The sequence below is a fragment of the Dipodomys spectabilis genome, unplaced genomic scaffold, assembly GCF_019054845.1.
Source record: "Dipodomys spectabilis isolate Male_0828 unplaced genomic scaffold, ASM1905484v1 ptg000190l, whole genome shotgun sequence".
NCBI classification, from domain to species: Eukaryota; Metazoa; Chordata; class Mammalia; order Rodentia; family Heteromyidae; genus Dipodomys; species Dipodomys spectabilis.
This window is the reverse complement of record NW_024870867.1, coordinates 4,431,930-4,445,074: the sequence shown is the minus strand read 5'-3', so window position 1 is coordinate 4,445,074 and position 13,145 is coordinate 4,431,930. Positions and strand designations below refer to the sequence as shown.

General features: G+C 39.5%; 1 protein-coding gene across 1 annotated transcript; it reads left to right on the top strand.

Annotated features, from left to right (window-relative positions):
- The first annotated feature begins 222 nt into the window (after positions 1–222).
- Positions 223–1,377, top strand: Prps1l1 (phosphoribosyl pyrophosphate synthetase 1 like 1). Its single transcript, XM_042695815.1, has one exon. It carries the CDS (start codon positions 421–423, stop codon positions 1,375–1,377), a length of 957 nt encoding a protein of 318 aa, XP_042551749.1. The 5' UTR covers positions 223–420.
- The last annotated feature ends 11,768 nt before the right edge of the window (positions 1,378–13,145 follow it).

Here is a 13,145-nt window from a genome sequence, read left to right as displayed (position 1 = left end):
ACAGAGGTACTCTGTTTAAAAACCCTTTGCTGATACTTTTTCCACTCTGTACATTTCCTTCCAAACTTACGTTTGGGGCCTTGTAGAGTCTTTTTGTTTGGGTTTTTCATTCAAACTTGTGTCAGCTGCCCAAGCAAACTCATAAGAGCATCATTAATAGTAGTAATGAAAATAATGCTAAGAGCAATACATCTCATCAGCTAGAAAAAAAATGTGCAGTTTTAAAGAATAAAGCAGGTGAGGTTCAGGATCTATTTGCTAGAGTCACAGTCCGTTTAGTCGCACACACCGGAAGAGGTTCTAACGGCTTCCTAACGGGCAGGGTCACAAACGGAAGCTGTGGTGGTGGTGTGGTGGCCTGACTTCCGGTTGCGTTTCGCTGGCGGGGAGAGATTGCGGAAGACGCCTGGTAGGCCCAAGATGCCGAATATCAAGATCTTCAGCGGCAGCTCCCACCAGGACCTATCTCAGAAGATCGCCGACCGCCTGGGCCTGGAGCTGGGCAAGGTCGTGACCAAGAAATTCAGCAACCAGGAGACGTGCGTGGAGATTGGCGAGAGCGTGCGGGGAGAGGACGTGTACATCGTCCAGAGCGGCTGCGGCGAGATCAACGACAGCCTCATGGAGCTCCTGATCATGATCAACGCCTGCAAGATCGCCTCGGCCAACCGCGTCACCGCCGTCATCCCCTGCTTCCCCTACGCCCGGCAGGACAAGAAGGACAAGAGCCGCGCGCCCATCTCGGCGAAGCTGGTGGCCAACATGCTGTCCATCGCAGGCGCCGACCACATCATCACCATGGACCTGCACGCGTCTCAGATTCAGGGCTTTTTCGACATCCCCGTCGACAATTTGTACGCGGAGCCAGCTGTGCTCAAGTGGGTGCGGGAGAACATTGCCGAATGGAGGGACTGCACCGTCGTGTCTCCGGACGCGGGCGGAGCCAAGAGGGTCACCTCCATTGCCGACCGCCTGAATGTGGACTTTGCCTTGATTCACAAAGAACGCAAGAAGGCCAACGAAGTGGACCGCATGGTGCTGGTGGGCGACGTGAAGGACCGGGTGGCCATCCTTGTGGATGACATGGCTGACACCTGTGGAACAATCTGCCATGCAGCTGACAAGTTAGTCTCCGCCGGAGCCACCAGCGTGTATGCCATCTTGACTCACGGAATCTTTTCTGGCCCAGCCATCGCTCGCATCAATAGTGCATGCTTTGAAGCAGTCGTGGTCACCAATACCATACCTCAGGAGGAGAAGATGAAGCAGTGCTCCAAGATACAGGTGATCGACATCTCTATGATCCTTGCTGAAGCCATCCGGAGAACTCACAATGGGGAATCCGTTTCCTATCTGTTCAGCCATGTTCCTTTGTAACAGAGTAACTTAAGGTTATTCTTACTTATTTTAAAAGCAAATAAGATTAAAATTAAAGCAATTACTGGTTATTATTTTGCCTTGGTAGTTGATGAAGACTCAATTTGTTCTAATGAGGCTTTTCGGATCCTCTATCAGGTATATTAGAGTTTATCTAAAAATTATGCAAAAATACAGTGATTGGGTTGTGTCATTCTGGCTTCTTGGATTCTGTGAGCCTTGAAAATCTCACAATAGATTTCAGGCCGTTTAGTGTGTTGTGTAATGTCTGAGGAAAAACTAGACTGCCACCCAATCCACGTCCCCAATACACACAAGTCACAAGTTCTCCAAGAGCCCTAAGCTACCCTAAAACTAGTTCTCATTGCTGAACTCACTAAAATAAAGAGCAAGTAGCTTTCATCTTGAGATCCTTAAGACCAGGTTAATAATTATTGAGCAGATTAATCTGTCACCATGAATTTGGAAACTATCTTGGATTCTTAGATATACTTGTTTCTTTCCAATTTGTTTTACCTACAATGGACTTCCTCCTGATCAGATAGGCAATTCAACCCAAATGTTTAGTTCATAGTCTTCTGGAAAGCAAACTCACTTCCCACTAAATAATCTCTAGTATTCACATCACATATTTTTATGCTATAGCTGAATATTCCTTTGCCTAGTGATGTCATGGTAGTAGGATTTACATGACATTGCAATCTTTTGATTGCATTCATCATTTACGTTTTATCTTCCTTCCTTGTATTTGATTGGCCTCTCTAATGATTATATTTTTAAATGATGCTACTGTCTCTGCTAAGGAAAGTCAGTAAAATATCTTTGCATTTGGTGAAGGGGGGAGCTCAATATATTATGAAAAATTACTCATGATAATAGAGAAAAGCACTTAAAAGTTTCTAAAAAGTAAAACAAAAATGAGATAGCCTTAAAGATTGATGTCAGACTTCCATTTGAAGTACTAGGCAGTAAGGAAAACAAATTCTTTGAAGTCCTAGAGGATTTAGTTTACTTTTGTGGTAGTAGGAATTGAAACAGGGCCTTATACTTGCTAGGAAATTCTCTACCATTTGAGCAATGCTCAAAGCATAAGAAATCTTATTTTAAATATATTTTTGTGTTCAAACTATGGTTCAAATTTGAAGTCAATATTATGATATTTTAAAATATTAAAAAATTAGTACTTTAGCCCGGCACCAGTAGCTTATGCCTGTTATCCTAGCTACTCAGGAGGCTGAGATCTGAGGATTATGGTTCAAGGCCAACCTAGGCAGGGAAGTCCATAATAGTATATATTATAGTATATATCCTATGCATATACTATATATAATATATAATAAATATGTTTCATAACCTAAATAAAACCTTATTATTGGTAAGAAGCCTCACAATTGTAGAAGTTAATCCTAGCTACTCAGGAGGCTGAGATCCAAGAATTGTGGTCTACAACCTGGGCAGGAAAATCCATGAGACTCTTAACTCCAGTTAACCACCAGAAAACCAGAAGTGATGCTGTAACTCAAAGTGGTAGAGTGCTAGCCTTGAGTGATAAAGCTCAGGGACAGTGCCCAGGTCCTGAGTTTAAAAAAGAAAAAGAAAAGAAAAAATTCGCTAAAGGATATAGAAAACACCCAATAAATATATAACAAACATAGACAAGAAGAATAATATTACAATCCTTACATTTTCATCCAATCATCTAGCTAATACAAACCCAATATTAACCCTAATAGGATATTTTTTATTAAAAAAGAAGTTGATATGCTAAAGTTCATGTGAAAAAATAAGCTAGAATTGTCAAAATATTTTGTTAATGTTTGTGCTATGAGATATTAAAACAGTACGCTATGACATATCAGTGGAAATGTGGTATTGATGCAGAATATACATAAAGTATTTTAGTCTAGATTCCTGAAACAAACCATGTATTCTTACAGGAATTTAGTACAGACACGAAGACCCTATTTAAAGGAGGGACTGATGTTTTAATGGGAAGAGGCACATAACTGAATCAACTCTATAGGCGAATCATTATCACAGAGTCCCTGTGGAGAAGCTTTTCTGATATCCTGCCTTGGCAACCACTTCAGCAGCCTACTCAGATTCTCTGAAGCTGGAATGAGCCTTTAGCCATGGTTTTGTTCTAGCTGTCCTTATGTAATCATTTATTTGAATCGTAGTGGTGCTCATGATGAGCTTCTTACTGTTAGTTTCACATCAATATCCAATTTCTTGATGATCTTAACTTGCTACTTCCTTGAAAAAAAGGCATACACAAATACATATTCCTTGAATATGTATGTCTATTCCTTGAATATATACTGGAATTCACATTTCCAAAAGTTCTTCAAAAAGCTCTAACATCATTTATAATATCATTTTCCTTATTTATATGAATCAGGTCTCACTACGTTTTCACTCAGTCATTTGGGACAAACTTTCCTTCAGAATACAAAATCAGTGAAGAGGATTTACTGTGTAATAAATAATCTGTGATACAGAATCTATTCATAGCAGTATAAATAGAGTTGCTCTGTAGCCTATGCACAATATATTACACTGTATTAGCTAGCAACTCATAACAGTATACAATATAAGGGTGTATCTAAATATGTATCTATAGAGGAAATTTACCCCAAACAGTCTTAAATATGAACATATATGACAAAACTGGTATATCATAGATAAATAATGCACTGATCAATCGATGGTACCAAATAACTACCTATTAATTAGAAAACTGAAGTTTTATCTCATCCTGAAATGGTGCACAAAAGTAAATTCCAGAAGGAATGGCTACTATAAAAACAGAATTGTACAATGGATACATGAAATAACTTTTACATTCTTTCAGTGAAGAAGACCTTCTTAAGAGGGATATAAAAATCAAAACCCGTAAGATCCAGACATTACTTCTTGAATTCCATAGGCAGGAATGGATTGATAGAGCTAATCTGCTGCAAATATGTATTGCTCTTTGAGAGAAAGGCAGAATAGCATTAAGAGTAGAGTTGTCAAGAGTGGTGTAGAGGCTGAGCATCAGTAGCTCATACTTGTAGTCCTAGTTACTCAGGAGGCTGAGATTTGAGAATCATGGTTCAAAGCCAGCCTAGGCAGGAGAATCTGTGAAACTCTAATCACCAGTAAACAGGCAAAAAGGCTGAAATTTAGCTGTGGCTCAAGTGGTAGACCTCTAACTAAATGACAGTGCTCTGTCTAAATGACAGTACTCAGGCCTTGAGTTCAAGCACCAGCACCAGTACAAAGAAAAAGAATGGTTCAGATGCTAGCAGTACCACTGGAGGTTGCCCAGAAACTTACTGAGTATGTGCTAGAGGAAACTGCTCAATTCACGGTGGCTGAGAAGCCAAAAGAAAATGCAAGTGATAGGATGGCCAATATCCTCTTCAAGAATAAGCCCCCAATCAACTAACTACCTTTCATTAAACTCCACTTCCTTAAGGTTCTACCACCCATCATACCTGATGTTTCTTTTGTAGATTTTGAGATGAGGAAAATGTGCTTTACACATTCATAAGCATGAATTTAGGGGTTGGGTCTAGGGGGAAGACTTTAGGAGCTTTAGTGGACCCCCAAAAGATATAGCCAAGAAATAACTCATAGAACCTGTGAAAATGACCTTATTTGAATAAAGGTCTCTGTAGATGTAACAAGTTTTGGATTTTCAGATGAGATCATAATGGATTCACAGAAGGCCTTAAAGTTATCAAACACCCTTAACAAGTGAGAGGAAGACAAATATTTCATAAGAAAAGAAGTGACTGGAGGAATAGGCAGAGTGGAGAAATGAGTGCACAAACCTACCCTAAAGATTGTCAGCAGTCTGCAGAAGCTGCAAGAGTGATATGGAATGGGTTCTCCTTTGGAGCCTATAGAAGAAACCAACCATACTGTAACCTTGATTTTGGAATTGGTCCTCCAAGATTTGAGAAATTCTATTTCTTTTGCTTGAAATCATCGATTTTGTGGCAATTTGGTGCTAAAGTTATAGAAAACAATACAGATGGCATTAATATCTCCTGGTAGCAGGAGATGTAGCCCTGTTTTAACAAATACAAACAATGCGGGCTGGGAAGGTGGCTCAGTGTTAGAGTGCTTGCCTTGCATGCCTGAGGCCCTGGGTTTGATTCCTCAGCACCACATAAGCAAAAAGAAAAAAGCCGGAAGTGGCTCTGTGGCTCAAGTGGTAGAATGCTGGCCTTCAGCTGAATAGCTGAGAGACAGTGCCCAGGCCCAGAGTTCAAGCCCCACGACCGGACCTCCAAACAAACAAACAAACAAAAAAACCAAATACAAACAATGTAAAAGTGGCTTTGACATTGGTGAATGAGCTAGATTGTTTGGAAGAAATTACCTGCAGAAATTACCTGTTAAAGGAGATTATGGAGGTATGGCCTAGAAGAAAGTACATAATGACTATCATCTTGAAGAATACATCTATCACTATCACCTAATTGTTGGTAGACATATGGATACTCAATGTGTTTCTGCTGTGATCTCAAAAGGAAATAAGGACTCTGTTATTACAAACCTAAGGAAAATCCATTCTGGCCATAAAGTAACAGAAAAGGTAGTTGTATTGTATTGTACTATTGGATGGAAATCAGAACCTATAGGTGGTGAACTTGAACATTTACCTGAGATTTCCAAGGTCAGTGTTGCAGACAAGGTTTGGCTCCTCCTTGTTGCTTACAGTAAAATGAGAGAAGACTGGAAAATTATTGAAAAAAGGTTAAGTATAACCTGAGGAGCCAGGATTTCAAGTGTTGGTATGTTCTCAGTTTAGCTGATTTACAAAGGATGCTAAAATAGGGAAATCATTGTTGGGAAAGCATGCTCTGTATGAAAGCACAAGGGTGTGTCCGGATAACCTTTTCCTGAAGAAATTGAGTATGTGACTCATGGACCCAATCAGCCTTCTAGAAGAAGGAACAAATAGAGACTGAATAGATAATAGAGTACTAAATAATCAGGTAGTATGCCTCAATTGAGTTTTACAGGTTGATATACACTTGGCCTAATGAAGAAAAACCAGTAACTAAATATCTTACAAAACTAGGGATTTTGCATTTATTTTAAAAAGCAATAGAGAACTCTTGAAGCATTTTCAGTAAATTTTCAGAAGATGACGTAGCATAGTACTTTGGGGAAAGAACTCAGCAGAGATCAAATGTGTCTGAGTGGGCTGCATTTTAAGAAAGTAAACCTAAACAACATGCTTTTATTTCAATTTATAGTAACAAAGAAGGCTTCATTTTCCCAAACCCTAATGCATACCAGGATTGTTTACAGGAATTCAGTGCGAGTATAAATTTCTAACCCTGACAGTATCTCTTATCAGATGACATGATTAATGATGTTTTCTTCAGAGTAGCTTCAGTTAGTGTTTATTAAGATGCTTCCCAAATCCTAATGCTATTTCAGAGATGCAGGCAGATGATTATACTTATAAGCACACTGCAAGAATTAGAACAGATAAGGCAATGATTGAATGGTTTTAAATAATACATTTTATCCAGATTATTATGGAGCTAGTAACTTTCTTCTTCTGTTTTAATGCTTATCATTCTGGTTCTTCTCTAGGAAAACTATTAATTTTTAAGCCAGATTGTGTTGCAAATGCCATGCAATGAATAGTGTAACTCATGCTTAGTGCAAAGGAAAGGCCTCCCTTTTGCCACATTAGTTTCTGGTTGTGAAGTAGACAATGAATAGCTTCTCTGACTGAAAATCGTGCATTTGTTCTACCTCATTGCTTACTATTTGGTTTTTCAATGGAAAAACTCTACGACTTAAGGAAGGCTTTAGAGGAAAGTAGTCTTGGTAGCCTCAGGAATAAAGATGCAGAGGTAACAGCAAACACAAAGATTTTGAGGTAGGTATATGCACATTGTTTTCTGTTGCTTTTTTTGGGGGGGGTCCAGTCGTGGGGCCTGAACTCTGGGCCTGGGCGCTGTCCCTCAGCTCTTCAGCTCAAGGCTAGCGCTCTACCACTTGAGCCACAGCGCCACTTCTGGCTATTTTCTTTTTGCTTATGTGGTGCTGAGGAATGGAACCAAGGGCCTCAGGCATGCAAGGCAAGCGCTCTACCACTGAGCCACCTTCCCAACCCCTTTTCTGTTGCTTTTTATCCACTGTAAAAAACAACAAACAAAAAACCCTGGGGATAAACAATGTAAAGGAGAAAGGATTCTATATTGACTCCTGTGTTCAGAGATTTTGGTCTGTAATTCCTTAGCTCTGTTTCTGGGCCTATGGTGAGACACAGCATCATGGCTAGAAGCACAGATGCTCACCTAAATCTTCAACACACCAATTCTGGGGACATAAACTGTGGGGAGAATGAGGCCAAAGTGCAGTGAGCTAAAGAAAATGCAGAATGAAGCTAGGTGCTGGTGGCTCAGGCCTGTAATCTGCGCTACTCAGAAGGCTGAAATCTGAAGATCATGGTTCCAAGTCAGCACAGGCAAGAAGTCCATAATATTCTTATCTCCAATTATCCACCAAGAAGCTGGAAGCAGAGCTATGACTCGAGTGATAGAGCAGTAACCATAAGCAAAAAAAATAAGAGACAGTGCACAGGCCCAGAATTCTAGTGCTGGGACTCATTTCCTCCCCCATTCAGTTTCACACACACACACACACACACACACACACACACACACAGCAGAATGAGATGGAGTCAGCAAGAAAGATCAAGTAGTTACATTATCATATGCTCTAAAATTCTTTCAAAACTGGTCACCATTAAATCATTCTTTTGTTTGACATTGCTTTTAAATGCTCCAGTCTCTACCAGGAAGATCTTGTTTCACTTAGTAATTACTTAGTAATAAGTTTGTGTTTGTCCTTCATGGAGAGTTCTTGAATACAATAATTTATATTTGCAAACTTTCAAGATTATAAAATTCCTGGTCTCTACCCATTTCAGCTCCTGAATCAATATATTTTTTGGGGGGGGAGTCCAGTCGTGGGGCCTGAACTCTGGGCCTGGGCGCTGTCCCTCAGCTCTTCAGCTCAAGGGTAGCGCTCTACCACTTGAGCCACAGCGTCACTTCCGGCTTTTTTCTTTTTGCTTATGTAGTGCTGAGGAATTGAACCCAGGGCCTCGGGCATGCAAGGCAAGCGCTCTACCACTGAGCCACCTTCCCAGCCCCCCTGAATCAATATTTTTAAACAAATGCTTTTGATTATTCTTATAATCAAGCAAAATTAGGAAACACTAGTCTCAAAAGTGAGATTAATAAAATTTTGAGTTCAGGAGACAATTTTGAGCACTGTTATCCCAAACTAATGTCTCTGCCCAATATATGGCACGTAAGTTGCCATTTTCCCTTCACATAACCATGGCTTTCACCTCTAATGACTCCTAGGACTCCTGCTATCTCTAGAAAGGATATCAGATTGGTTCAATATGCAGCCATTACCAATTACTAAAACTTAGCATAGTCGACAAAACTCTAATGTTATCATCTTTTGAGATTATTTCTAGACTACGAGAACTTTACACCCAAGTTTTATTTGGAACAATGTTGAAATATGGCATAGAAAAATTTTGTTTAGGGTAAATGTGTATGGTTGACTTTACTGTATTGATTCAGCATGTATACTGATTAGACTTCAAATGTAGTTTCTACAAAAATAAATATCACCACTTTTTTCTATAAAAGTATACACACAATTTTGAAGAGGTAATGGAAACAAAAGGTAAGCTTTCTAATTAAATAGGCCTTCCTTTTAATCTGTATACTTAGTAGCTACATAGTTAATCATTTATCGTTGAACCTCTAATTCTTTTTTTTTTTTGCCAGTCCTGGGACTTGGCAAAGTCAATACACAGGGCCTGTGTACTGTCCCTGAGCTTCTTTTGCTCAAGGCTAGCACCCTACTGCTTGAGCCACAGTGCCAGTTCCAGCTTTTTCTGTGTATGTGGTACCGAGGAATTGAAGCCAGGGCTTCATGCATGCTAGGCAAGCACTCTACCACTAAGCCACATTCCCAGCCCAAGAACCTCTAATTTTTTTTTATCACCATAATGGAGATAAAAATTCCTCCCTTAATGAACGTGGTTATTCATGAACTTTGTTATTCAGATGTTTAGAACATTATTTCTTTCTTTTTCCTTTTAGTCATTCATATTAATTATAAAAAGAAGTTACCTTATGATAGTTTCATATATGATATAATGTACTTTGACTGTACTCACCCATTTCCCCTTTCCTCTTGCACATCCCTAACAGTCTTTTTCCTTTTATGTCCCTTAAATTCCATATGAGAGAAGTCATGCATTATTTATATCTGTGTCTGGCTTATTTCACTTAACATGATGATCTCCAGTTCCAACCATTTCATGCAAATGATAGGATTACATTCTTCTTTATGGGTAAGAAATATTCCACTGTGTATACGGACCACATTTTCTTTATACATCCATCCATTGAAGAAGACCTAAGCTAATGCCATAACTGGACATTACAAATGATGCCACAATAAATATATGCATGCAGGTTTCTCTATAATATATTTACATAGATTCTTTTGGGTACTCAACAGAGTATAGGCAAATACATGATAGCTTTATTTTGAATATATTAGTGCACACTGAAAACATTTAATATGATCATATGCAAAACAGCTAGAACAATTTTGATAGCATCAATTATGTATACATGAAATCAAGCCTAGATTCCTTTCCTTTCATCTTTTTGCTTGACACAGATACTTCCCTCTATCAACTGATTTACTCTTCTAAAACCTTTCCTCCGGTTACCCTATTTGGCAACAGGATTTGAATAACATAGCACTGAAATAAAAGCAATACACTATATTGTTATTCATACTTTAGTAATCACTCTGTATCAAAATAAGCAAATTCCCCAATTAACCATTTTTGAGTTATAATGGGTGTCTAACTGAGCTTTTTTAAGGGAACCATGGATGAATGGGTCTTTCAAGTTAATACATTAGTGCAGTGCATTGAGCTCTTATTATTATTGAAAATGGGGCTCCATTCACAAACATATATGTACTTAGAAAATCTCAAATAGCTCCAGGCATGGTGGTACATGCCTGTAATCCTGACTACTCAAAGGGCAAAGACATGAGTGTTTTCATCTGAGATCAGTCCAGTCAAAATTAGTGTGAGCCATTATTAAAATAAAAAAAAGACCTGGGCCAGGCTCCCGTGGCCCATGCCTGTAATCCTAGCTACTCAGGAGGCTGAGATCTGAGATCACAGTTCAAAGCCAGCCTGGGCAAGGAAAGTCCACAAGACTCTTATCTCCAATTAGCCACCAGAAAATCGAAAGTGGAGCTGTGGCTCAAGTGGTAGAGAGCTCACCTTAAGCTAAAGAGCTCAGGAACAGCACCCAGGCCCAGAATTCAAGCCCCACAACCACTACCACCACCACCACCACCAACAACAACAACAAAAGACGTGGGATGTAGCTCAAATATTTGCCTAGTAAGCACAAGACCTTAGTTCAATCTCCAAGAACACTCAAAGGAACTTTTCTGTGTTCAAAATTTAGTTACTGAAGAAATATTGATTTAGATTCCATATACTCATGGTAAGGTGGTAAAGCTAAGCTAAGCTAAGAAAAACATAAAAAGAGGTTTTAAGTAATGAGGGTTTTATTTTCTTTTAAGGATTGGCATGTCATTTTTAATGAAAACATCGATGCTGGTTCTTTATTTTTCTATGAAGCATTTTTAGTAGCTAAAATTTTTTAATAACTCAAATAATCAGAAATCTAAATAGATAACAATCAAATCTTGAACCTGACAATAATTCAGAACTTTTTTGAAGTTGAATGTAAGTAGATCTCAACTTTTATGTAAATACCACTCACATTTTGCTCTCTGTCCATGTCTATAGCAAGTGTGCTTTCTCTAACACATATCAGTAGGCTATAGTTCCGTTAAATTGTAGGCCATTACTACATGTATATATTTTTGTCAGTCATGGGGCCTGAACTCTGGGCCTGGGTGCTATCCCTCAGCTCTTCAGCTAAAGGCTAGCACTCTACCACTTGAACCACAGCACATTCCACTTCCAGCTTTTTCTGCTTATGTGGTGCTGAAGAATCGAACCCAGGGCCTCATGCATGCAAGGCAAGCACTCTACCACTGAGCCACATTCCCAGTTCTACTACATGTATGTTTTTATCAGTTTTGGGGCTTGAACTCAGGGCCAGGGCTCCTTCCATGAGCTGCTTTGCTCAAGGCTAGCACTATAACACTTTGAGCCACAGCCACATTTCTGGCTTTTTTGGTAGTTAATTGGAGATGAGTCTCATGGACTTCCTTGATTGTGCTGGCTTCCAGTAGCAATCCTCAGATCTCCATTTTCTGAGTTGCTAGAATTATAGGCATGAGCCACAGGTGCCTATCTATCTATTATTTTAGCAGTTGCAAGCCTGACTCCTATTTCTCCTACCTCTTGTTTTCAGTCACATTCCCAGGAACCTGCTTGTCTCTCAACCAATTCTAACAAGTTCTGAATCTGCACTTAGGCATGAGCTTAGAATTAGCCACAGCAATGCAACACCTCTCCACAGTGGTAGGTTCTCCCATGTGCTCTATTCTCCTTTAGACCCATGTGGCTCAATGCAAAATGGCCTCTGTAATGACCTAGACTCAGTTTACTGGCATTTCTTGACTTGACAAACTTTGATACATCTCCTACAATAGTTGTTAGATCAGGTTTTCCCTCTAGGTCTGTCTTTTCTCCATATTCTACCAGCGCTGTGTCCTAGTCCCTATTTGAACTGGGGTCCCTAACCTGAGCCTCAGGTGATGTCAAAGACCAAGAAGTTTGCTAGTCCAAGTGTTGGAGACCTTCCCTGAAGTTGCTAGTCCAACTGTTGGAGACCTTCCCTGAAGTTGTTCCTCTTGCATTGACTATGTTGTCACATATGGTCTGTTCTCATCTTCATCCCACATTTTCTAGATTTTCTCATCTTCCAACTGATCGGCACAACAGGCCAGTTCTTTTGTATCATCCTGCCATTGTGCTATGTTTATCATATCCAATCTTCTGATACTGGCACCTGCCAAGCTGTTGCACCTTTCAGACATGCTAGTTTTCAATCTCTGTATAACCTCATTTGGCTCACTCTTCCTATCCCTGGACCCTAACCTCTGCCTCAGCTCACCACCAAGTTTTGGCCTCAACCTGTTCCCTGCTGAGGTTCCTATGTGCTTTCTCTTTGGATACACAATTCCTCCCACATAACCTTAATGAACTAAACTTGAAGAGCACATTTTAATGTCATCATTTTCATGTTCAAAAGCCCAGCAAGCTAAATATCTCTGATCTAAAGTGCTTAAGACCAAAGTATTTTAGATCTTGTTTTACTTTTCTCCAGATTTTGGAATGTTTGAATATGCAAATAAGACACCTTGGGGATGGTATCCAAGTCTAAACATGAATTTTATTTATGTCCCCTGTCCACCTTACATATGTCTCCTGTCTACCTTATACATAAGAGCTGAAGGAAATTTTATGTAATAATTCTAGTGCACCTGCATTTTGACTGATGCATGACATGAGGTCAGTATGGAATTTTCCTTTTGTGGGATTGCATTGGCACTAAAGATTTTGAAACTTTTTAGCTTAGGATGTTCAATCTGTAACAGCTTTCAATTACGGAATGCATTTAAAAATTTTTTCCCTTTGGCTTTTAAGAACTTCACAGGATCTATTCTATTAGTTATCAAATAATTCCCAAGAGTCGCATATGACC